General features: G+C 45.4%; 3 protein-coding genes across 7 annotated transcripts; 2 read left to right on the top strand and 1 right to left on the bottom strand.

Annotated features, from left to right (window-relative positions):
* Window positions 1-1584: 1584 nt before the first annotated feature.
* LOC131699676 (kelch-like protein 3) lies at window positions 1585-14026 on the bottom strand. Of its 3 annotated transcripts, none has more exons than XM_058997201.1 (15): window positions 13648-14012; window positions 11112-11234; window positions 10636-10742; window positions 9894-10015; window positions 7460-7622; window positions 7078-7187; window positions 5457-5573; window positions 5142-5291; window positions 4466-4583; window positions 4023-4220; window positions 3702-3803; window positions 3303-3431; window positions 2867-3007; window positions 2531-2674; window positions 1585-2145 (listed from the first exon to the last, which is right to left on the bottom strand). In XM_058997201.1, the coding sequence occupies exons 1-15, from the start codon at window positions 13716-13718 to the stop codon at window positions 2117-2119; spliced, it is 1824 nt and encodes a 607-aa protein (XP_058853184.1). In that variant the 5' UTR covers window positions 13719-14012; the 3' UTR covers window positions 1585-2116. The 3 variants fall into 3 exon arrangements, with proteins under 3 accessions (XP_058853184.1, XP_058853185.1, XP_058853186.1); XM_058997202.1 differs by having other exon boundaries at window positions 13652-14010; XM_058997203.1 differs by lacking the exon at window positions 1585-2145 and having other exon boundaries at window positions 2536-2674; window positions 2901-3007; window positions 13648-14026.
* Window positions 14027-16179: 2153 nt separating this feature from the next.
* LOC117431481 (heterogeneous nuclear ribonucleoprotein A0-like) lies at window positions 16180-22077 on the top strand. 3 transcript variants are annotated; one of them, XM_034926883.2, is made up of 3 exons: window positions 16180-20560; window positions 20832-20932; window positions 21815-22077. In XM_034926883.2, exon 1 carries the CDS (start codon window positions 16282-16284, stop codon window positions 17200-17202), a length of 921 nt encoding a protein of 306 aa, XP_034782774.2. In that variant the 5' UTR covers window positions 16180-16281; the 3' UTR covers window positions 17203-20560; window positions 20832-20932; window positions 21815-22077. The 3 variants fall into 3 exon arrangements, with proteins under 3 accessions (XP_034782774.2, XP_058853187.1, XP_034782773.2); XM_058997204.1 differs by having other exon boundaries at window positions 16180-17266; XM_034926882.2 differs by having other exon boundaries at window positions 16180-20932.
* Window positions 22078-23713: 1636 nt separating this feature from the next.
* On the top strand, window positions 23714-25872 carry LOC131699677 (heterogeneous nuclear ribonucleoprotein A0-like). Its single transcript, XM_058997205.1, has one exon. The coding sequence runs from the start codon at window positions 23801-23803 to the stop codon at window positions 24728-24730; it is 930 nt and encodes a 309-aa protein (XP_058853188.1). The 5' UTR covers window positions 23714-23800; the 3' UTR covers window positions 24731-25872.
* The last annotated feature ends 283 nt before the right edge of the window (window positions 25873-26155 follow it).

Raw genomic sequence — 26155 nt, forward strand, 5'->3', positions numbered from 1 at the left:
TGAACTAACCCTGATGTAAATGTTTAGAGATGTACTGGTCTGCTCTCTTTACTTTTAAAACTAGACTCGCTGCGGTGGACCTGCATGGCAAACTTGTATTGTTTCTATTTTTGTGCCATCATCACCAAGCAATAAATGGCATCGAGGCCTGTTTTTTCCAACACGTGTGTTCCTCTAATAAATGACTTGTTAATGGTAGTCCTTGGCAGTCATGCAGCTCATTCTTCTGAGAAATGTCCAGTAAGTGCCAGAGCCACTCCAGGCCTCCGTTTATAAAGAGTCTGTATTTCAGCTGACGATCTTGAGCACTTCAGGGGTGGTGGTTTGAAGTATATTGAGGGAAACGCTGCAAGGATTCTTGTCCTCCTTCAGGTCTTGAGAGGTATAGTGGAAAAAACATCACAGTCCAGCATTTCAAGTGGGGTTTTTATTATTATTTTTTTGGTTTGATGTTGATTTTAGGACGTGGATTATCATGTTGTTAAATTCATGATGGAATAATTGTCTAGAACAATGCAATCCTGGGATGCTTCTGTGTTCACGTGCCGCTGCGTTCCATAAAGCTCCTGTTAGGTCTCTTGTCGCTCATTCTTCCTCCACACATTGCAGAAGGACTGAAACACTTAGAAGTGCTGGAGAGTCGGTTCATCGCTTTGTATAAAAAATAACCTGCTCAGTCACCTGCGCACATGGCATGAAGACAGTGAGATGATGAAAAGCCTTTTTTATTGCCTAATTAGAGTTGCAGATTTCAGGGGGTTTTATTACACACATTTCACTGTGCAATGTCTCACGCTGACATACTCTGTAGAAAAGCAGTGTATAGCTTCCCGTTCACTATTAGATTTATACCAGGGCTATGGCTTTTTAAATCCTGTATCAGAACTGGAGGCAACAGTGGCTTATAGCAAGAACATTATTCGGGGTACAAAACAACACATACAGGAGCCTCCCACTAGTAGTTAAAGGAATTCTTTTAAGTTATAAAATTAGAGACACACATTTAGAGAAGAGTGTCACACACCATGACAGCTGTTAAAAAGCAGGACTCGGTCGTGGGAGGTCTTTGTTGAGAGAATGGTCTTCATGGCAAGCTGGTCCAATGCAGGTTAGTCACAAGAGGGAGTATACAGTACCACCTTCACCCACCAGGTGGCATACCTTCTATTAAAAGTCCCATTGGTAGAAGCAGCACTGCCCTGTGACTATTGCCCTGTCACTAACCCAGAGCAGCGTCCCTACTCTGCGCAGGACTGGCTGAATCTTCAGTCAGGCTGAAAGTAATTCAAATGGAACAAAACGTAATACAATAAATAATGAAATCTCGTTCTCTTAAACCCCCTTCCTCCCCCAAAGCAACAGGCTTTCAAACAGCATTCAAGTAGTGATGCAGTGCATCACAGGTCAGTAGTGCAATCAAAGATTCACAGCTAGCTCTTCTCAAGGAGCTGCCACTGAAGAGTCACAGCTAGCCCTTCAAGGAGCTGACCCTGAAGATTCACAGCTAGCCCTTCAAGGAGCTGGCACTGAGACACACCACGTGGCACCAAGACGGGTTGTTATCCAAAAATCACACTGGGGTACTAGGGTTATACAAATTATAATAAAATCACACTGGGGTACTAGGGTTATACAAATTATAATAAGAATAATAAAAAGGCAGAGGAATTCCATCTTTCAGTTTTTTGGGGTTGTTTTTTTGGGGTTTTTTTTAAGAGTTTAGGCAGTACTGAATCAGAATGTACATTGTTCAAAGTCCCTGTCTCAATGTTCCGCTCTGGTTTATCAGTCACTGCAAGAACCATTTACAAAGAAACAGATTGCAGACGGGCTCCAGAGATCTGCTGTCAGACCATCCGGATTTTTCTTGTTTGAAATGCCCCAGACTGGAGGCAACACGAGCTGGAGAAAGAGGCAGCTACTACCCCCTGTACCCCCTCTCCCTTCCTCTCCTCTCCCACACAAACACAGAGGAGTTGGAGGGGTCCTGCTCTGGGGTGGCACCCGCAGTGCCTGATCAGTCCTGGCACTGTTGGTGATGTGTGTGGCTCCGTCACCTAGGAAACGATCTTGGCTGCTTTCCCGGCCGAGCTGCCCTACTGACCGGGGTCTCTGGTCATAACGGCTTGTCGATGACCGCCACTCCTGGGTTGACGAGAGGGAGAGAGGTGTGTGTTAAACAGTGCAGTGCTTCTGAATCGCAGAACCCTAACCACATCCCTTCCCACATATGCTAATTGAAGTTCTCGTCTGCGCCTTGCATTTAAAAGTAACGAGACAGGAGGTCTAACTAATGCATCCTCCTCCTGGCTGCTGTAGACTGACCTTTATTTAACGGCCCGAGCAAACTGCTTTCTCACAGCGCCTCTGTAATTCCCTTCAATTGAAAGCAATTAATTCAAGCCCAGTCGGCTGTGTGACTGAGTGAATTCAAGCCCAGTCTGCTGTGTGACTGATTGAATTCAAACGCAGCCCGCTGTGTGACTGAGTGAGTTCAAGCCCAGTCTGCTGTGTGATTGGCTGCAGTCACCTGCGTAGCTCCTCCCATTGCTCATGTTGGTGGGGATGAGGGTCCACTTGTCAATGGCAGGGTTGTAGTACTCTACTGAGGACAGGTTACACGAGCCATCGTCGCCCCCGATCACATACAGCATGCCGTTCACCGCGCACACACCTGAGGCGGGAGAGACCAAAATGTTTCAAAAAGTACAGGCATTTATTTTAATTTTAATAATAGCAGAATAAAGGCATGCACTAATACATGTAATTGGATGTACACTTTTACAGATGCAGATTTAGTTCAAGTGACCAAATTGTAACCCAAGCCATTTGTCAGCACTCCCCGGTGCCCAGCCTGTGCTCTCACCTGCGTTCCTTCGGCACATGTTCATGTCACAGACCTGTCTCCAGGTGTTGCTGTGGGCGTCGTACACCTCCACGCTCTTGCGGACCAGCGGACCGTCGTGCCCCCCCGCTGCGTACAGGTGTCCACTCAGGACCCCCACTCCTGCAGGCACAAACACAGCACAGCACTCACTACGGTGTGGCCACTAGAGGGCGCTCACTAAAAGAAGCTCCTGATGTACAGCAACCCCAACAGCGCTGGAGCACCGGGCAAGGGGCTGCTGCTTTGCACTCAGAATCCACCAGGGGGAACCCTGCCCTCCACAATAGAACTGCAGTGTATCTACAGCAAGCTGAACAGCAGGGTAAGCACGCCCAGCACTGTGAAGAATGACTTTCAATGGAAATATAAAAATAAATCTCAACAAACAGAGGCTCGCACCGCGCCGGCTCTGTACCTGCTCCGCTGCGCCGCGTGCCCATGTCTGCCACGAAGCTCCAGCGGTTTGAGACGGGGTTGTACTCCTCCACAGTGCTCAGGCACTGTCGCGAGGCGCCATCGTATCCTCCCACCGCGTACAGCTTCCCTGAGAGAGGGACGAGGTTACAGCACTCCCACATCCAACTGAGCTCCATGTCTACTGACTGCAGCACAGCTGCTGATCAGCAATAACAAGACCACAAAGAAAAGGCATCTTTTTTAGCCATGCATCAAGCTATCCCGTACTCGAGACTTAGCCCCAGTGTGTAGGTAACAAGCTCAGGTGTGTCTGATTAAACTCCTAGTAAAAGCAGGATTGGATGTGTTATTTCCACCCCTGTTCCTACCGGGGCTGGTTCTGGGCTACAGCACTGACCTTCCACCACTCCGACCCCCACGCTGCTCCTCCTCGTGTTCATGGGAGAGACAAAGAACCATTCATTCGACTTGGAGCTGTAGGCTTCCACCGACGACAGCCCTGCGAGATAAGCACACACACACACAAAGAGCATGCATAGTTAATATGAACACATACTCTTCCCTATCTCATTTCATTTTCATCTTTTAACACAATAGTTCACAGTGAATGGCCATTTGATCATCTTCTGCATCGTGCAGAGTAGCCCATCAGGACCATCGCATACACCGCGGTACAGATCATATCGCGCCATCAGCCCGACACCCTGAGTTGCTGTACCCGTGCTGCCGTCGAAGCCTCCCACCGCGTACAGCAGGTCCCCCAGCACAGCGGCCCCCAGAGTGCTGCGTCTCTCCTGCATGCTGGCGATGGAGGTCCACTGGTCCTTCACTCCGTCGTACACGTCCACCGTCCGCACCCGCAGAGAGCCGTTGAAGCCTCCCACCGCGTACACACACCCCGCCATGAACACCACACCTGCAGGGGGCATAAGCGCAGTGCAGCGAGTTCAGTGTGTGTGTGTATAGATACATAGAAATACAAACGCAGTGCAGCTAGTCCAGTGTGTGTGTGTGTGTGTGTGTGTGTGTAGATAGATAGATAGACAGATAGATATACAACCAAATAAAACTGAGCTCAACAAAATGAGAGAAAGACAGAACTGCAGTTAGAGAGCTAAGAAACACGTGCTGTGCTGTGCGATTCTGTCCAGAAGGGATTACCTGATCTGCACCTCCTGGAGGGGAGCTCAGCCACCTGGTACCACCGGTCCTCCTGGAAGTCGTAACACTCCACACTGCGGATCGCTTTCGGGGCCTGACCCCCCACCACCATCATCACCTGCAGACAGAGGGAGGAGTCAGAGCAACACACAGTATCCCTGGGACTTCATCCAGGCAGGTAAAGAACCTCAGCCAGGACTGTAACCCACCTTCCACTCATTCTGCTGAAAATGCCTTCTTCAGTTCAGCTATATATCCCAGCTGAAGGGAGGTACAATAGGAAAACAAATACAATTAAGGTAAGAATAATTGATATATATAATCATAGTGAGGCATGGATTTCCAACCCAACAAGGCAGAGAGAGATTCTAATGAGGCCATGAAGCACCAGGCAACTTTAAGGCAACTAGTTGATTGTGACATTAATGAAGCAATCTTTCACCAAGATGCTTGACTCTAAAGTGTGTTGACAGTGTTACAGTACTTCACCCTTTTCCAGTGCATGGTGATGCTTCAAATGTCCCTGTGGTTCATGGGGTATTGAACTAAAGCATGTGGGCCCCTGTTCCGGGGGGCTCTGGGGAGCCTGCCCCTGCTCTGGGGGGCTCTGGGGAGGCTGCCTCTGCTCCTGGGGGCTCTGGGGAGGCTGCCCCTGCTCCAGCGGGTGTCTGGGTACCTTGGGCAGGCTGACAGGGGTGCGCGGCCGGGTCCTGGGGTTCTTCATGAGGTGCCGCTGGTCGAGTGGGAGCAGGTGGTACTTCATGGCCTCGATCAGGAAGTCCTTGCAGGTGTTGTTTTTCTTGATGAAGGCCTCCTCCTCCACCGTCTGTTAGGAGAGAGGGGAGCAGGACAGGAAGCAATCATTCATTCATTCACCCCGTCCACACAGACCCTGCACAGGGTTGCTGGGATACGAATCATGAACACTTTACCATTGACTGGATTTCCTAATGCTGTGCAGTAAACCGTGGCTGGGCTGTGCCCCCCTTACCTGTACCAGGTAGTCCCTGGGCAGCAGGGGCAGCCGGACGTGCTCCATCAGCTGGGGCATGTGCTCCAGACGTGGCTCCTCATCGTTCTTTATCCACGCAAGCACGGCTTCAAACACCTGCCAGGGCAGAGGGGGTTAACACACACATCAGCACTCTGTCTAGTACTGCACCACGAACATTTGCACAGTTTTTTGGTTTTTGTTTAAAAAAAATAAATAAAAATGCTTAAACTTGGAGCTTGTTCTTAAGTTTGAAAACTCTGACTAGCACCTTGTAAAGAAACTCCTTATTAAACAGTGTGGGAGTTGAAGTATCAGGCTTGGATCCCAGCCTAGCTCCTGACTCAATGTGACCTTGCCACCCATCTCTCAATGCAGGTGCACAGCGCTCCCTCATACATATTAATACAGGAGCTATTTCTGGAGGAGGAGGAAAAGCAGGGGCAGCATGGCACAGTATACGATATTTATGCACATGAGTTTACAAAAACTAGAAAGCAGCAGCTGCAAAGATTGGCATTCTCCCCCCACCAGACCCGAAGAGCCAGCAGTGCTTACAAGAAAGGGAGCAGCCTTGCAGGAGGGAGTCTCGTCTCAATTCACTCTGCTCTCCAGGAATCTATCCCCAGAGTGACACACAACGTGTGCATAAAAACATCCACACAAATCAGGATCGTGTTCAAAATGATAATGCTGCGCTACAAATAAGAAAGGAGAAATGCAGCGTGCTCCCTGTAAACACTGCAGGGTCTTCTATAACTCTTTAACCCAGGCAAACTCCATGCTCGTGTGTGTGCTCGAGGGATCTGTCACACCCCTGCGCTGCTCAGTTACAGACAGCATGCAGAGACGGGTCGTGATGTCATTCCACTGGCTATAACTGCAACAAGTCTATAGGTTTTTATGAATCACTATCAGATCCCTGAATCAGGTGGAATTACAGAATTAAACGTTTCCTTTAATTTGTTACTTTTTCTTTTGTGCTTAGCCAATGGCTTTACTGCAGGAGCCAAACGGGAATGTCACGGCAGAGAGCTGGAGCTCTTTGATAAGGATGAACTGGAGTCACCGAAGCAGAGAAGGCACAGGAAGGGCTTGTTAAACACATGTGCATGGAGGCTGGGTGCCAGCGATTTATAGCGTTGAGGAAAAGGTTAAGTGTTGGCCTTTCAGGGCCCATTTCAGCTGCAAATCAAACAGGGAGCAGCCAGCACTCCCTGCAGCCTCCACAGCACAGCCGGTCACAGAGCCCACAGATGACCTTCACTCTGAGGCACAGGCGAGGTGCTGGGACTCCCGGGGGTGAACCGTGCACGGACCTGCTCCACATCGCTGGAGTCATGGGCAATCTTACTGAAATTGCTTCAGGAAAACTGCCTTGCATTGAGCAACCTCGTCTGTGTTCTTAGGAAACACACTGGCCTGTATTTTCCACTGTGGGCAAACAGCAGTCAAACTGCCCACTCCAGTGTACAATCTGACCCACTGTGTCACACTAGATTTCTCGTTATGTTTGGAACCACAACTATGAAAATTCATAACCGGCGACGTCTATAGCCCCAAAAAACTCAATTACTGACATGGTCCCATCGCGGCATTGGAGCCTGTACCTGTCTCTTACCTTCTCCTCGGACGAGACGGTGAGCTTGTCGCTGGAGATCAGGCTGCACACCTGCTGCAGGCTCAGGCTCAGGTACTCCTCTCCCAGCATCACCTCCGGAAAGTGCTGTTCTGTTCAACACAACAACCTCGTCAGACACCGGGGCACAGCGCAGTGCCGGGGCAAACCACACACTGTACTGCATCTGCAGCCTGGGCATGCACACTGCTGAAAATGCATCATGCAGGGATGGAAATAAGACTCTCGTTGCACAGCAGTTTGATCCATTCCTGGTTTAATAACACACACCTGTGCTTGTTGTATTGTGTAACACTGCTAGTCACTGTATTGTGTTTCCAATACTGTCAGGAGCCGGGTCAGGGTGGATGCTTGGGTGGCTCACCTGCGTAGGCGTTGGCCTGGCTCTGCAGCTCCATGCAGGTGTGCAGGTCTGCGAAGGCGCGGATCCCCAGGCAGTTTGTGGGGTGCAGCTGGGACTGCAGGAACTCACAGCACACCTGCCTCACATCCATCAGCTGCAGCAGACTGGCAGCGGGGAGCAGCACCTGGGAGGAGAGAGGGGGAGTGAGAGAGAGCTACCCCAGTGTATTCTCACTGGGGTCTGGAACACGGGTACACTGCTTTAATGGTTACAGCAGATATTCAACTGTGACACAAAGTGTGTGCTTCACTGGTTCATACACTTCACATTCCTGTTCAAACCAAAACACAGGCTAGAAACTACCCAGGAGCAATAGATCTTTCACTTGGATATTCTCAGAAAGAAAAGCTCCAAACTGTGCCCATAATACCCTTCCCACCCACTTTACCAAGACTGTTTGCTAAAAACTATTACAAAACTAAAGACAAGGGCTTCATTATTCCAAACAGTAAGCGTGTTCTGATTAAGCAGCCTGTTGCTAATTATTAGCAATGTCCTGATTTTTAAGTACTGTAATTACAGTTACAACACAAAATAAACTAATAGCAACTTGCTAACTTGTTGTTTCTGCTTGCTGTAAATCACTAACAGGTCACAGGGGTTGAACAGCAAGCGTGTCAAAATGTAACCCTGATGCAAGACACATTAGCACAAAAAAAACATTAAGGCAAGAATGAAGCTGTTTGCCCTGACGCAGGAGCAGGAGCATTCGTTAACACAGCTATTATGAAAGTCACCGAGCCATTTATTAAAACAAAACATTCCTCAGACCTCCTCTGCTGTGTGTTAACAACTGAGCCGCCTATCCAAGGCCATAACAAAACACAAGAACGCAATCAACTGAACAGAGGACAGCATTCACACTCCAGGCAAGATCTGTACTGTAAGTAACACGTATTCATTCAGACTCTCTGGTTGTGTTTCAAGGTCAGCGCTCCCACTGTAAATAGTTCAAGAGCAGCCTATTGGAAACGCCAGCTCCCCGCTCCGAGCAGAGTTAACCAGGGACCAGGATTCAAACCCACTACCTTCACGCGTAACTGCACACTGAGCCACCACCTCTCACTGCCAGCTCCCCGCTCCAAGCAGAGTTAACCAGGGACCAGGATTCAAACCCACTACCTTCACGTGTAACTGCACACTGAGCCACCACTGCTGCCTGCAGCAGAGGAGCACTGTGGGAGATGTAGTCCCCTGCTGTTCTGTAGCTCAGAAAAGAGAAACCAGCATAATGTGCAACTCTGGAGAGAAAACTACAACTCCTGCCTAAACCCAAAACCTGTTGAGAGAGTAATACTCCACTAATAGTATATCATTGACTAACTTGGTAGGTTTTTTTTTGTTTTTAAGAAATAGCAACACAAAGATGTGTTATTCCCCTGGGTATTTTGTACTCTGACTAGAAAACAGACAGAAGTTATCCAGCAGCTCCCTCTCCCTCTCCCTCTCCCTCTATCTAGGTCTGTGTCTGTAGCCGCTAGCGCCTGGCTCCTCAGCCTGCAATGTCCCAGACGGCTGGTGTTGAGAGTACATGTTTTTCTACAAGCCTCATCAAAACAAGCTTGTCAAAAACACAGAGAGGATATCCCTCTGCACAGACCTGGCTTCCTGTCGCAACAACAGGAGGAAATGCCTGCCTGTTAATGGGGCGGCAGTCAGTGCTCAGGAGGGCAATCAGGCTCCCAAGAACCCGACTGGGAGGAGGAGGAGGAGGGGGGTTTAAAGGTCTAGTCCCTCAATCGCTTTGTAGCGCAATTCGATTCCTCCCAGTCTGCGCACTGTGCACTCCACTGTATTACACACACACACCTCGTGGATGACTAGTTTGCTTACACTTCTCCTGCTGCTTCCTCTCTTTTTCTTCTGGTTACTCTGTCGCTCAGCGAGCTCAGCAGACAGGCTACTCCTGAAATCCAGCTGCTGCGTTATATTAGAACAGTCAACTGCTTTTCAAAGGTCATCAATACAACATGCTGTGAGTGAACAGGGCGCAGCTACTCACACAGTAAGAAGTCAAATGTAAAAATGAAACCTGAAGTAGTGTTTTAACTTTAACTTTCTGAACTGCACTGCACATGTGCAGGTCTCTGTTTGCAGCAACATTCACATGTGTAGAAGAGTTTGTCCAGCTGCTGTCAGCATGCATGTCATTACAGCGTGACCCGGACTGAAGGTCAGTTCAGACCAGCGGGGTCCGGACTGGCAGAGGGGCACAAGGTCAGGAGTCCTCCAGGTTTTATAGGCATCGCTAACACTGATTAACACCTGCGCGGAGGGTTCAAACAGATCACTTGAGTAACTGAGTGTAGAGGTGGAACTCCAGGACTGTGACTGTGCACCCCTGCCCTGCTGTAGTCACGCTGCACTCTCGATGTTCGGAGCTGTGCTCAGTTACCTGGACGTTCTCCTCCGTGACCTCGATCTCGGCAGTGTAGACGTAGTCCACCAGCTTGGTCAGGGTCTGCCCGTCCACGTCCTTAATCTCCACCCTCTTCGCTTTGCTCTCGCTCATGTCCCCTGCGCGCACACACACACACACACACAGACTTCATTAAGACTTTATAAAGGGATCCCCTTTACCGTGGTTATTTCTGGTCTCATTTTATTGCGTGGACAATCTTTTGATCCTCCACTTGTTGGCGTTCATAAAACAAATTCAGGATAGGCAAATACTCAAAACAGGACGCTCTGGTTAAACAGCTGCATCCCGGGGTCAAGGAACTGTGCCAGCGCCTGACCGCTTCACAGGGCTGTCTGTCAGCCTGCAGCCTAATAATCTGTGCAATACATCTCTGCATGCAAAAAGTGTAGCGTTTAAATTAAAGAAAAGCTGTTCCCACCGTTTCCATGGCAACACCGCTGCGTTGGTGCAGCTGGGCTGGCTGGGTGCTTCTTGTGCAGAAAGACTGGAGAAGACACCAGCTTGCTGAACACACAGAGCGAGATTAGATAATAAGATCCAGTTAGCTCATCACAATTGCCCCTGGCTGCTGCGTTGCCAGTTCCACTCGTGTGAACAGCTTGCTCGAGGTCTGTGCTCATTAAACAGCCCCATCAGTGCAAGGCTCCAGCACGGCTACAAACTTTCTTTAAGAAGCCTGCTTCACGGAGCGGAATCAGTACCCGGCTAGCTGTACCTGTGAACATGGCACAGAAGTAGGGGCTGCAGGCAGCCAGCACGATGCGATGAGCCCAGATCTCAACATCCTCCGCCACCAGCGTCACGTCACACAGCATCTTCTTACTGCAGAGACAAGGCGCGTTCGTTACTTCAGCTCCTCAACATTCAAACTTAAGGATCAAGGACAAGACACACTGGATATGATATCAATGGGAGCACACTGTACACATGCTTGCTGCTATGTAAACACTTAAAGCTAACACCTGTATGTGACCTGCATATTATTACGTCTCGCTCTCATTTCACAGGATTTGCGATGGCTTAGCTGTGAAAGGCGCTATATATATATATATATATATATATATATATATAAAGAATCTGATTGACTGAAACGTTTACGCTACATTTGAAATGTTTTACGCTTGTCTCTAGCGTTTAAAGGTTGAAAGTCTAATGACGCCCGCTGACGTCGACGGCTTTAACGTCAGTCACCTCCTCAGATCGTTCATCACCCGGAAGGCTTTCTTCGTGTGGGAGTGATTGACAGCGACGTTCCCAGGCTCCTGCCCATCCTCCTCAGCATCCAGGGGCGGCTGGGGGCTGGACTTTCGACTCCTGGGTGAGGGAGCGGGACAGGAAGGAGAGAGGCTGGTCATCACTATAGCGCACAGCAGCGGGGAACATACTGGAGCAGCTGCTCAGTGCAGCGCTAGCCTGTGCAATCAGCAGTACTGTCTGTTAGTTTAGCTGGAAATGAAAAGCACAGTTTTTTAGAGTACATGTCCATTTCCAAACCAGTGTCTCCTGCCCACACTAGCATACAATGAAACATGACTGAAATGCTGAAGCCGTTCTGTTGCCATGGAAACTGACAGCTGCAAGGATGGCCGCTAGAAGTTACCAGCGTCCAATCAGCTACATGCTTGAGAGAAGAGAGGAAAGAGGCAAGGTGTGAAACACGTTCATGGCATAACCCATCATGCCACAAACAACCTGACACAGATTTGCCACATTTGTGATACAGGATATTAATACAACTTTTCTAGTCAAGTATTAGGCAGCAAGGTCACATTGCGCTGATGAAGGCATTAGACGGGACACTGTTACTGTACGTGACTCCGTTTCTTATGCGTTCCACCTAGTAATCTACAAATGAGGGTCCAGATTTTACACAACATTATTATCTGACTTTACCCAGTGAAACACATGTATACATTGACACCAGCAAAGACCTTCGATGGCTTGTCTCTGAGTAACTGTTCACACCATTACTTTGCATATCTATTTTTTTAACAGGTCTATGCTAAAAATGCACACATATCAGCACATGGATGGGAATAAGACTCCTGTTGCATAGCGTTTTCAGCTATTCCAGGTTTTACTGCGAGCTTGATTAGCCCCAGGGTATAGGTAACAAGCTCAGGTGTGTCTTATTAAACTCGTAGTGAAACCAGGACTGGCTCAAACTGCGATGCAATGGGAGGCTTCCTTCTACTGTTTCTAGCATGCAGTTTCCTGGCGTGTGATCTGGAGAGGGCAGAACGTGACACTGTATAATGGGAAGTTCACTTTCACTTCCCCTTGCATCATGGGGCTTGTTTAGTGAACATGTTTAACTGCGCGGGCGGTCCGGCACAGAGTCACCTGGGCTTTCTTTTCTGAGTTTATAATGAAGCACGTTGCATGAATGCGCGCTGCCCCGAAGGTATGGTACATACAGTACAGTAAAACCTGTGTTTACGCAATGGAAAAATAACACAATCCTGGGTATACCTGGACAGTATGCATACTGTATGTGCATTTTGTAAATGAATAGTTTATTAAGTTCTTATGTCAGAAATGTATGCGCTCCAGAGAGACGTACTGATAAATTTTAGGTAGACAAACGCAGGTTTATTAATAACCCGAACCCACACACACACATTCTCTTGTTGCTGTTATGAAGTGCTGTGTCCGTGCTTGGGCTTGTATCCCCAGCAGAACTGTATCCTTGCAGCGCAATGTGCAGCTGAGGCACATGCGCTACTTTGTTTTACTCATGAATAAACCCACACACTCAATCATGCCACAGGGATGGTAACAGGGCTCCTATTGCACAGCACTTCCACCCATTCCTGGGTTTACTGCAAGCTTGATTAGACACAGTGTGTATAGGTAACAAGCTCAGGTGTGTCTGATTAAACTCACAGTAAAACCAGGAATGGATCAAACTGCTGTGCAATGGGAGTCTTATCCCTGATGTAATAACTGTGTTTGTATCCTGCTAAATACTGAAGATATGGCTAACATTGTATTGAAACTTTTATAGACCAAGGCGTGGATAACAGTTGGTAGGTCTGTACTTGACAGTTACTTTAAGAGGTATTATTTATTAAACAGAAATATGGCAGAATGCAACACTGTAGGCTGTATGTAGTACTGTACTGTACAGTAGGCCATCGGCTGCTTTAACCGTTTCTTTAAGAAAATGTCCACGGTAATTTAGTTTTCATAAATCATAACAGTAATATAAAAAACTGTGACTAGACCATACGGTGCACACACACACACACACACACACACACACACACACACCGGCACAACGTCTGTCAGTTGCGCCAGCAAGAGATAGACACACGAAAACATAAGCGTGACAATTTCATCCGGAGGGTTTGTGAATAACTAAGGACTATAATGACACTATTCATTCATCTCATTTCCACTTGGGAGGTTGCGAACCGTTTTTGTTTGGTTTTTTTTCTTATTTGTTGTCAGTGTCTTGCAGTAACGTCTGGTATATTACAGCAGACAGACAGGGCTGCCGTTTTTCACCTGCCAGTGTCGCCTCAGCGTGAAGAATTCAGCTGCATGATTTTGCAAAAAAGCAAATACTAACAAAAACAAGCCCGGAATCTGCGCCGTGCAGTAGAGGACTGTAAATATTGAACCGCTTGCTGCTCGCATCTCCCACCCTGCTTACCTCAATGAACTGCTTGGTAACACGCTTGTCTAAACATAGAGGAGGGGTGGGGGTAAGACATGTCCGTACTCACGCTTCTTCATCGTCCATGGTTCCGTTTCTAGTGCAAAAGATCCACACCCGGTCCGGCAGTGTCCCATGTACCCCCAGCTGTTTCCCTCACGGTCCCATTGATATTAATACTACGGGTTGAGCCTCAGTAGCAGTCTTGGAAATCAGCGCTGTTTATAAAGACAAGTGATTGCAACCTGATAGGAGCTCTTCTTCCTCCTTCAATCCCTCTACATTGTACTAGCACGCAACAGACTGCGCTAACAGAACCTCTCTCGCTCGCCCTCTTTCTGACATCCCTCTTTTTTCCCAGGTCTCCCTGCTCCACAGCCCTCCTCTGTTCAAAGCCCACCCGCCCTCTTTTGTTTTCTCCAGTAATTTTGTTGCTGCGTTGCCTGGTAACGACACGCCTGCTGTAATAACGGGCAGCACACCACGAGCCCTAGCGCAGCACAGCATTCTATACCACCAGAGTCGCATCTAGTAAAAGGGAACGGGACGGTAATATGCCATTAAAAAATTAAAAACAGCCCCTTTCTCAGCAGATTACGTGTTCCGGCTTGTGACACTGTAATTTAAAACTGGTATTGCTGGAAGGGGGCTGGCTTTCCAGAATAGCTGTAGTAACTGAGTCACGACAGCCTTGCAGCCTCGGTGCCCCATGCAAATACAGGGGTTGCATGTGCCGCTAATCCGCTACTGCGCCGCGGTGACTCATCATGAGCAAGCAGGCTTCAGCGCATGTACTCGAGAAAGAAGCCGTGAGGGATTCTGCCCATTAGAGGGCGCCCAAGAGTCACACTACAGCTTGAAAACTGTATAAACGGAGAGCAGGAAATCCTCGCTGCTGCACGCACTAGAGTTTAAAACAGCATTCAATACCTGCTACCACCCATCTACCCTCCCTCACTAGAGTTTAAAACAGCTTTCAATACCTGCTACCATCCATCCACCCTCCCTCACTAGAGTTTAAAACAGCTTTCAATACCTGCTACCACCCATCCACCCTCCCTCACTAGAGTTTAAAACAGCTTTCAATACCTGCTACCATCCATCCACCCTCCCTCACTAGAGTTTAAAACAGCTTTCAATACCTGCTACCATCCACCCTCCCTCACTAGAGTTTAAAACAGCATTCAATACCTGCTACCACCCATCCACCCTCCCTCACTAGAGTTTAAAACAGCTTTCAATACCTGCTACCACCCATCCACCCTCCCTCACTAGAGTTTAAAACAGCTTTCAATACCTGCTACCACCCATCCACCCTCCCTCACTAGAGTTTAAAACAGCTTTCAATACCTGCTACCATCCACCCTCCCTCACTAGAGTTTAAAACAGCTTTCAATTTATTTTATAAGTTATTTTTTAACTTCTTTTTTATTTCTTGTAAAAGTCCCAGAGTCTGTTCCAAATTTATCTGGATTAGGTGAAAGTATATGGTCATGTTCTATTCATTATTTTATGATTCCATACTTCAAGCAAATAGCATGGATCCTGTTTGGTTAGGCTTTAACTTTTGTAGGTAGATATGCCTGTATATCTAGTTTTATTTTCTTTTTAAACAAACGTACTGTATTTTAATTTAAGCATAAATTAGCCTTGTGGCTTTTTCCCCCTCTAGTCCTAGGATTCGCTGGGTCAAATGCAGTGAACGTGAAAATGTAATCCTATAGTACCTTCCAGAGATGGGGGAGGGGCACATAAGGAGTCTTCAGAAATGCATTTAAGAATGACTTCAAATTCACCTCTTTGTTACATACAGCTATGAATGCTTTAGAACTGACACTGTCGGAATTGTTCCTGGAATGTGGTAATGTGTGGGAACGTGCTCAGGAACGAATTGTAACTCAATAAAATAAAATGTTTTCCAAATCCCAACTGGAGAAATGTAAACCCTACAGAAGAAAATAACGCGCTGCTCACATCTGTTTATGATCATCCACACTTGCTAAAAAAAAAAAAAAAAAAGATATTCTTAAACACCTTTCTGAATCCTTTGCTAAGTTACCTCGGTTAGTTTTCAATAGACAGACTGCTAATGTTCCGCTACCAATGCAAAACACACTGCAAACCGACTAGTTAAAGCTCCTATTTCATTGCACCAACAAATATAAAAACAAAAATCAAGTGCTTCAGATACTAATTAAAATAACTTAATCTGTTTAATTATGGGGTCCATTCTTTATGAGTAAATTAAAATACGATATTAACACAACTACGTTTTATTGATCATATTAGACAAAAAATATGACATTTACAATATTTTCATTCGTGCATGCTTTTATTTGAACTTTGTAACAAAGTAAAAAAAATTAAATCATTGAAAAACAATGGTGGTGTAACTATTACTATTAAATCATTTTCATTTTTTTGGTTGTTTTAGCATAATTATAGATAATGATAGCAGAACTCTTGTTGCGAGAAGATCTGGAAATAGTACAAAGACTGTGATATCGTGAAGAAACACTTTTTAGCATCTAATGCGTGTAAAAAAAAAATTAGCTGGGGAAATGGCGGGAGGGGGAGGTGCTGGGAGGCAGGTTTCCGACGTCACGAGAAGGCGGCCATTTATAGAAAAGCAAAGATCGTCTCAAATTCCACAGCGTTGCTTTCTTTAAGAACAACGAAGACAAACAGCAAAAAAGGAAAATGGAGAACCAGCTTTGTAAACTCTTTGTCGGCGGCTTGAACGTCCAGACCACAGATGACGGTCTTCGCCAGCATTTTGAGCAGTACGGGGAGCTGACCGACTGCGTTGTTGTCCAAAACCAGCAGCTCCAGCGCTCCCGTTGTTTTGGGTTTGTGACCTACTCGACTGCGGAGGAGGCTGATGCGGCAATGGCGGGCAGGCCTCACACTGTAGACGGCAACAACGTGGAGCTGAAGAGAGCCGTGGCCCGGGAGGACGCCGGCAAACCCGAGGCCCTCGCCAAGGTGAAGAAAATCTTCATCGGCGGCCTGAAAGAGGGCGTGGAGGACGAACACCTGGTAAACTACTTCTCCCAGTTCGGTACACTGGAGAAGGCCGAAGTGATCACCGACAAGCAGACGGGCAAGAAGCGCGGCTTCGGCTTTGTGTACTTTGAAGACAACGACTCTGCCGACAAGGCCGTGGTGCTCAAGTACCACACCATCAACGGGCACAAAGTGGAGGTGAAGAAGGCTCTCTCCAAGCAGGAGATGCAGGCCAGCGGCGGCAGGGGCAGAGGAGGGCGCGGAAGAGGACAAAGTAGCTACGGCGGTGGCAGGGGAGGTGGCGGTTACAACAGCTATGGCGGCGGCTATGGGGGCAATGATGGCGGTTATGGCGGTGGCTACGGGAGCGGTGGCGGCTATGGGAGCAGCGGCGGATACGGGGGCAGTGGCGGCTACGGAGGAGGATATGGAGACCAGATGGGCGGCTATGGCAACGGAAACGGCTACAATGACTTTGGCAGCAACTACGGCCAACAGTCCTCCGGCTACGGGGCGATGAAAGGGGGTAACTACTCCTCCGGCAGAAGCAGCGCACCTTACTCCAGAGGTGGCGGCGGCGGCTACGCCAGGGGGGGCTATGGAGGCTCCTACTAAAGCGAGGCCTGCGTCGCTCCCGCTGTGTGGCCACACAAAGAAGAGCGGCTCCATCACCTAGCCGGTAAGAAATTTATGATCCTATTGGATTCCCCACAAACAGAACTCAGAACAGTACCACTGTACATTGAAATATCTGGCAGAGTTATGGACAATGAACCTCAGCCTTATCACTAAGAAAGGAGACCTCACAATTCCATGCTGGTTCAAAAAAGGTAATAAAATCCTTACCAGCAAAACAGACAGACTTCACTTAGATGGCCACGTCTAACTGTTGCAGTACCGATTTAAAACAAGTTTAGATTGCACGTGTTTATTTTTTAACTTCTTTTTTATTTCTTGTAAAAGTCCCAGAGTCTGTTCCAAGTTTATCTGGATTAGGTGAAAGTATATGGTCATGTTCTATTCATTATTTTATGATTCCATACTTCAAGCAAATAGCATGGATCCTGTTTGGTTAGGCTTTAACTTTTGTAGGTAGATATGCCTGTATATCTAGTTTTATTTTCTTTTTAAACAAACGTACTGTATTTTAATTTAAGCATAAGTTAGCCTTGTGGCTTTTTCCCCCTCTAGTCCTAGGATTCGCTGGGTCAAATGCAGTGAACGTGAAAATGTAATCCTATAGTACCTTCCAGAGATGGGGGAGGGGCACATAAGGAGTCTTCAGAAATGCATTTAAGAATGACTTCAAATTCACCTCTTTGTTACATACAGCTATGAATGCTTTAGAACTGACACTGTCAGAATTGTTCCTGGAATGTGGTAATGTGTGGGAACGTGCTTTCACTTAACCTCTAAATGCTGCAACCTAAATAAATAAATAATTATATATAATTTGTTGATATGCAGGACTTAACGTGCATTTGTCATTTCAAATATTCTAAAATAACATTGTTATTGCTATGAATAGTGTTTTTTTTTTTTCACGCGCTTAATACAGAAGCGCAATTCGCTAGATTTCATTGTGTGTTTAATTTCAGGACCTGTAGGAGCTCATCAAAGTACCGTAGCAAGCATGTTCACTGCAGTTGACCCGAAGCGTGTTCTAAATTTTCCAGCAGGGAATTTTTGGGAGAGGGCAATGGAGTAAAAGCAATTCTGAAATAGGAGCATGGAAACCATTCGGCTACAAGTGATATCTGGAGCAACTGGTATTTATGAAGAAGAGGGTGGGAGCGAGGGAATGTAGTCTTCAACTCCTATAGAAATAAAGCTGTGTTTTTGAGTGAGGCTTTGTTTTGAGGCATTGTATGTGGTTATTAAGTTTTTTTGCAGATAATCGTAACACCCCAGAGAATTCAAACGAGGTGTTCTGGAGGAGTGGTCTCTTTAGAAGACAACATACGTTTATTGTCATGTTTTCCATTGTGTGATACACCTGGTGCACGTTTTAACCTCTTAGCATTGTTAAGTACTGGTGTACAATTGTATGTTTCTCTCAACCTTTTTTCTTTTTTCTTATTAAATAAAGCAAAAAAAACAAACAGGTTATCTTACTTTTATGCTGTATTTAGTACCCATCACAACTTAAATCGACCCGCTTAAGAAACATAAGAGGTAAGGCTCCTATGATCCTTTACACATTTTATTTGCAGCAATTTCATTTTACATTGTGGTCTTCAGATGGTAGCTTTAATTCTGCTTCTCAAACATGAAGAGGGGGATCTCCCCCACCCACCCTGAAGACCATTAAGGAGACTTCAAGCCTCGTACCTCCCCCATCCTACCAGGGGCATAAATAACACATTAGTACCCAAACGTTTCTCTACAGTTTTATCAAAACAAGGCGAATGGCTTCCAACATTGAGTAGCACTACCAATCACATAGTATTTCAAAATAAATCAATAAAAAGGTTTCTATGACCGATTGACAGCAGGTTAAATATATATTTTTTTGTAACCTGTCTATACAGAGTTTAAAACTTTAATTTGCCAAACCAATCTGTGGTCAGGGCTTCAGGCTGGATCTCCATTGCCTAGATTCTGGAATGCCTGCAATTCAGTTCTTCAGTCTGAAGAGCTGATGTAACTATAGGTAAAGTGTAATATGGGTGCCTTTTATTTGTTTTTTATTTATATATAAGTATTATTTTAAACAATTCAAACTTATTTAGGAATACACATGATTATAAAGTTTTGGTTTACCCAAACCTTATACAATTTTTTTATATCTTAAGTTTATCATGCAGGTTTGGTCTCGGTCTCTCATTTTAGTTTTCACACTAGGTAAAATCTAAATTAATTAAAAATCGACCTGTGAAGTTGAAGCACCTTTTAAAACTCTTTACAACTTTGTGCCGTCTGTCCCATAGCTTAAACATGCATTCAAACCTGCAAATCCTGTTTAAAAATGGGGGTCTGGTTGCTTCCCACTTGCCCTGTAAGAATGGAGCAAGCTCCAGTAAAGACAGTTTTGCTACATAAACTTTATATACTTCCCACAACTATAATATCCCATCTCATAGTTCTAAAACATGTCCTAAGTGTGTGTTTTCTTTTCTGTGGACTGGCTTGAACTGGTCACACAGCAATTGAATTGTGTGTGTTGTTTTTTTGGATGTTCAATATTTTAATCGGGTGTTCAGCTGGTGTCTATGTAGGCTTGAGTAAACTACATAGGATGCCTTCTCCTGGAAGAATGGTTGGCTTGTTCTAAGGGTTCTGATTATTTCTGATTCCTATATTCAGGTATTCATTTTGTAATCCTGGTACCTCACAAATAGCTGTAGACGTTTGTTTATACGGGGACCCTGTTCAGTACCCGGGTTCGACATTGTGATAGGACTCTGAAAAGTTTCTCATTAGGATCACAACCTGCAATACTAGGTATGTAAAATAAACTCTATCTATCTTCACATCCATGTTTATTTGCACCATGTTTGAGCCCCAGCTGGTTCTGTGCTGTAGTAACTTTCCCATTACTACCAGCTGTCAAAGACTATGGAAATGGGAACTGTTTATGGTTCCTCATACCCTACTTTTTATTCCAACCTGTAAACTATATAAGATCAATTTTGGTTGCCGCTGGCAATAATAATTTTAGTGTTTTTTTTAATGAATGTACTCTGTAGTATATGTATAGATAATTCATGGCATTAAAAACAATTGGAGCCTGAAAGTCAATTTGCCGTGGTAGCCAGTCGGTGCAAATTGCAGACTACTTCCTGCCGTGTTTGATAGTTGTTTGACGTGTGTGTTTATTTATTTGAACTGTTTTATTAGATTTATATTATTGCCATTATTTGTATAAGCAACATTTTGTAGCCTTTATTTTTCAGTATAGTTACTGAAACCGCACAGAAGTGTTTGCAGGGGATGTAACCATATTGTGCAAGGATAAGCGAGCACAAGCAAGGTTTGTGACTTCTCACGCATTACTTTAACTTAGTTTGTCATCACGTTTGATTTCAATAGGGTATACTTTTATAATGAAGCTAACAAAATATTATCAATCAACTTGCTTCTGCATTTTACCCTGTGTGGGTCAAGTTGTTAAAATAAATGATTCTGGCTAATGTTTTATGTGCTGAGAAACGTTTGATTAATAAGCATGTTTTACTAAACATGTGCTGCCCGTTTGAACTGTTAGTTTGGTGTCCTAAGATTGTTGTTTTTGTCTCCTCCAGACAGCACCCAGTGATTGGATGCTAATCCCTGGAGAGATGCGCTCAGGCCCGGTCCAGAGCTGCTAGAGGAAAGACTGCACACACGGGATTCACTTGTTCAGGTAAGCAGACTCTCGTCGGACTGAATTATTAGTTTTATTTTTTGTGTTTCTATGCTTTTAAGAGTCTCATCACTATCGTTTCACAGCGCTACAGTATCCATAAAGTGTGTCGTGCATATTCATTAAATAAACCCGCAAATATTACACTGACCATAGGATGTTTTCATACTAAAACAGATATAGATTCAGGTCCTGATAACATTGGTTTAAAGTATATCTAATTACCCCCTTATCTAGTTGTTAGACTTTTAAAGGACTACTGGCTAATCTGTTGCATCATAAAATACAATAACCCATAGAAATGATTGTCTCAGAGTGGCTGGCAGGTGTGAGGTGTGTGTGGTTGTCTTGTCATGCCTACATAGCTCGGTATTTTCATGCACAAAGCCAGAGGTTAAAGCACTGCGCCTTCACAACACAACAGCGTGCAGACCTTTTCAGATAACCCACCCGACACTGCCTTAAACATGAATGCTGTTCTATTTGCTTTTGTTTTGTGCCTGATTTCTTGGTGAAGGCAAGGGGCGACATTTTTGTATGTCACACTTGCGTGTCAGACTATTCTTTATCTAGTATTTATTTTCAAAATTTGGGGGTGTAGGAGACACCTTTTGTTTTGTACCACAAAAAAATTCTTCTAGAATTTCAGCATGGAATGAAGCTAAAATAGTTACTATTGCAGCTGGTATGGTGACACAACGCCCACAAAATGGGTCAAGTAACTTGTCACAAGGGAAGTCCGGGGTACACCATGCCTCTTAAAAAGCCTCCTAGCTCTTTGTTACACACTGGCTGCGCTCAGCTGTTTTAAGTATTTGTACATGTATTAATGCATGTTTTAGTTTGGCACGTGCTCTTGCTTACAAACCTTTTTATTTACAGCGTCTGCTGTTGGTCTCCACATCCCGTAACTCCCTGAAGTGTGCTGAGGCTGGTCTGCATGGGCCTGCAGTGCATCTTTACCCAGCATCTCTCAACACCGAGGAACTCAGTCCCTAAAGACTTGGCTCGGGTTCAGCACAGGAGTTCACATCATTGTTAAACTGACTGTACCAGCGGGTCCTGGATTATAACTGTGTTGTGTACAGCACTTTTGGGAAGCTCTTGTATCGCATTGTGAATTAAATAAAATCTATTTTCAAGTAGTTTTGAAATGTTTTTGTTGGCTGTTTCCAAAAGCTAAGAAACCAGTGTATAGTTTGCAATGACTTATTAAATTCAACATAAGAACAATTTAGCTATTTTCTTTGGGATAATGCTACAAAACAAGTACATTTGAATGAGTGTCGCCCCTGATCTGACATTATGAACTTTAAATTACCAACTCTATGAGCTGTTTTTTTTTGGGGGGGGATTTGCACAACTAAAAAATGTAATTAAATTATTGAAATATTGAGGCATTTTTATATATTCATCTCCCACAAACTGTGTGATGAAACTAGCAGCAAATGTAAGTTTTTATTTGTACAAATAACACTGGTTATATCAGGCCTTGTGTGATTCATTTAAAAAACATTTACAGCCATCTGCCATACCTTGATACTGTTTTTCTGCATTTCAGTCGACGATTGGCTTCTTTGTGTTTGTCAGCAGGGGTACACCTTCACGCTTCTGGAGAGGTGATAAGTCTATGCACAGATATTTACTCCTTTGTGCCAGCTGAGGAAAACTGGAGAGGAATGGGGAGGCAGTTTGTGAGAGATCACAACTGTTAATGGCTTGCCTGTTGTGCTAATGTGCCCAATGACTTACCCGAGTATCACCAGCCTGTGATTAAATCACTGAAATGCTCCAGGCAGTTCCAGCCACACACACAAGTTGTTTACATCCCTAGTAAATTTAAGTTGTACAAATAAAATGAAAAATATAATAAACCATTAGTCTGAATTATTGCAATCCAATTTAGCTATGGTAGCTCTAGGATAAACACCCCAGACATTGCCTCTGGGCTTCAGCATTTATGAAATATCAGTAATCATTCTGTAATCTTCATAAGGACTACACGAATATCGAACAAATACATTGTGCTTTACATGAACTTAAGAAATATACAGGTGTGTACAGTGGTACTTTTACATGCAAATCTGACACCAATGCTATCTAGTGTATGCTTACACATAACTAATTGCGCTTTATATATGGTCATTCATTTCAATACCATCTCCTTGACTGAAACGCAGTTCATTGTTTATTCCCTGTCTGTTACATCCAGTCCTGTGTTTAAAAGGGTTTACATTCCAAATCTACAAGTAACTGAGGTGGTTGAAATGCACATACACAGCCAAACAAAAGCTAGCAATAGCATCAAGAGTGATGCACTGCATTTCAAAAGTTTTTTCCCGCCCTGTATAATATTGTGTTCAATATAAGATACAAAACCCCCATACGCAATCTCTAACTCGTGAGTTTTTTTTATGAATTATATACGGTTTGGTATTGTAAGCTGGGGTTTAAAAACGATATTTAAATGTACATGCCATCCCTTTTAACCACATGCGATTTTATTACTTTAAATAACGTACAGTCGAGGCAGATGGTGTCAAGAGTTTTAAAGGTTTTTTGGTTTATCTCCGGAAAACTCAGCAGAACAATAGGCAAGAACATCTGCCCTAGTATGCTGAGGAGAGGGAGAGGGAGAGGGAGAGGGGGTGTGGGGTTGAATCAGCATGAATGAATTCAAAGGTTTCAGTGAAAGGGGAGAGCCAGTGAATCGGACTCGCCTCTGTGTTTGACGTATTACACTGACACGCCCCTCGTACTAACATTCATAAGAGGAAACGCGTTTTTCAAATTACATCATTGCCATCGTGACCGAGTGAGTCGTTCAAATAGCCTTGCTCAGAGAAAGACAAAGCAGACGCAACGGAAATGGAGAACCAACTTTGTAAGCTCTTTGTCGGCGGCCTGAACGTGGAGACCACAGATGACGGTCTTCGCCAGCATTTCGAGCAGTACGGCCAGCTGACCGACTGCGTTGTTGTCCAAAACCAGCAGCTCCAGCGCTCCCGTTGTTTTGGGTTTGTGACCTACTCGACTGCGGAGGAGGCTGATGCGGCAATGGCGGGCAGGCCTCACACTGTAGACGGCAACAACGTGGAGCTGAAGAGAGCCGTGGCCCGGGAGGACGCCGGCAAACCCGAGGCCCTCGCCAAGGTGAAGAAAATCTTCATCGGCGGCCTGAAAGAAGACGTGGAGGACGAACACCTGGTAAACTACTTCTCCCAGTTCGGTACACTGGAGAAGGCCGAAGTGATCACCGACAAGCAGACGGGCAAGAAGCGCGGCTTCGGCTTTGTGTACTTTGAAGACAACGACTCTGCCGACAAGGCCGTGGTGCTCAAGTACCACACCATCAACGGGCACAAAGTGGAGGTGAAGAAGGCCCTCTCCAAGCAGGAGATGCAGGCCAGCGGCGGCAGGGGAGGCCGAGGCAGAGGAGGGCGCGGAAGAGGACAAAATGGCTACGGCGGCGGCTATAACAACGGCGGTTATGGCGGCGGCTATGGGGGCAACGATGGCGGCTACGGCAACAGTGGTGGCTACGGGAGCGGTGGCGGCTATGGCAGCAGCGGCGGCTACGGGGGCAGTGGCGGCTACGGAGGAGGATACGGAGACCAGATGGGCGGCTATGGCAACGGAAACGGCTACAGTGACTTTGGCGGTAGTTATGGCGATCAGTCCTCCGGTTACGGGGCGATGAAAGGGGGTAACTACTCCTCCGGCAGAAGCAGCGCACCTTACTCCAGAGGTGGTAGCAGCGGCGGCTACGCCAGGGGGGGCTACGGTGGCTCTTACTAAGTAAAGCGAGAACTGCGTAGCTCCCGCTGTGTGTGGCTACACAAAGAGGGGCCCCGTCACCAAGCCGGTAAGATCTTCGGAGCCTTTTGGATTCCCCCAAACACAGAACTCAGAACTTATTTTTTTTTTCTAATGAAATATCTGGCCTAATTTTATAGAGTAGTATTGACTGGGGCACTGGCACCTTTCCCCCCTCCAAGTTATGTGTAAGATACGTTTTAACACGTGGGGAGATCCAGCCAAATTACTTCTTATAATGGCCACTAACTGTTGCAGTTACAAACCTGTAGGGTGTTCTTTTTTTACTTTTTGGTAACACCACGCGGTTGCCCGTCCATTTTTGAAGTGGCAATCCACCCTGGAATTTCAGGCGCCAAGATTGCATTCTCCCCTGAAAAATAAGGGGGTAGTGGGGGTGGGGCTGTCCTGAAATCTTTACAACTGTATTGGCATGTCTCCCGAATTATTTTTAATTTCTGTAATAAAGGTCCAGAAGTGGTTTTATGATTCTACACATTCAGAGGTTTAGTCATGTTTATCTCGTTTTACCTGCATGTTTTAGTTGGATGTATTTCGTGACTGGGTTATGTTTTTTTTAAATAGGTAATACATTTTGGTAGCAGTTAGAGTTGTGTAAATTCAATACCCGAAGTTTGTACTATAATTCTAACTTGTGTAATAACTCAGGGTGCCAAGTATAGTCTAAACCAAATGTAATGCCTGAAATATCTGATTTGTGGGTTTTAAAACTGCCTCATGTCTTGCTATGCAGGGAAGAATTGTAGTACTGCAGTTTCCTGTTGCTGCATTTCTTCATGTGTTTTTTTTTTAAGTTATTTTTTTTGAAAATCGAGAACCAACAATAAACACTGCAGTTGAAATGTTTTGCGTTGTATTACATTTTTCTGTACATGCAACACGAACTTTACTTACTTAAATGTAACCGTATTTTGACTATCTCTCCCAATGACTGCTTCGTTGTCTGACTTGTAATGTTTGTGGTAAATGGAAATTGATCTCAAATGTGACTCCCTGAAGGATTGGAAAAATTACTGTAAGGAACTGAAGCCTTCTGTAAACTTTGCTTAGTTTCCATTTCATTCTGATGTTTTGTAATAAAGTTTTTTTTTAATCCTTGACAATCCGTGGTATTCTTTATTGAATTGAGGGGGTATTTCCATACTCCACGTGCTACGTGTGGGACCCATTTTGTGTGTTGTGCTGCTAATATAAAACACTAGGTGTCGCAGTGGAGGCCGAGATTTGAGTCTGGCACTGCTACGTGTAGCGCTTGCCTGGGGATACTGCACTGTCCTGCAACCCCCAACCCACCTGGTCAGTGAGCCTAGTTCAGTTTTTCATGGGTCCTAACCTTGAGGTTTGTATTTTAAAGTTCGGATTAGGGCATGCTCCATCTTATTTTGT

The sequence above is a fragment of the Acipenser ruthenus genome, chromosome 23 (assembly GCF_902713425.1).
Source record: "Acipenser ruthenus chromosome 23, fAciRut3.2 maternal haplotype, whole genome shotgun sequence".
Classification (NCBI taxonomy): domain Eukaryota; kingdom Metazoa; phylum Chordata; class Actinopteri; order Acipenseriformes; family Acipenseridae; genus Acipenser; species Acipenser ruthenus.

Coding starts and splice junctions, on each gene's coding strand:
- LOC117431481 (XM_034926882.2), top strand. CDS start 16,282: ATGGAGAACCAGCTTTGTAAACTCTTTGTCGGCGGCTTGAACGTCCAG.
- LOC131699676 (XM_058997201.1), bottom strand. CDS start 13,718: ATGGGACACTGCCGGACCGGGTGTGGATCTTTTGCACTAGAAACGGAA. Junction 5,574..7,077: donor CCGTCTCGTCCGAGGAGAAG/GTAAGAGACAGG, acceptor CTGCCCTGGCAG/GTGTTTGAAGCCGTGCTTGC. Junction 2,146..2,530: donor CAATGGGAGGAGCTACGCAG/GTGACTGCAGCC, acceptor TCGTCAACCCAG/GAGTGGCGGTCATCGACAAG.
- LOC131699677 (XM_058997205.1), top strand. CDS start 23,801: ATGGAGAACCAACTTTGTAAGCTCTTTGTCGGCGGCCTGAACGTGGAG.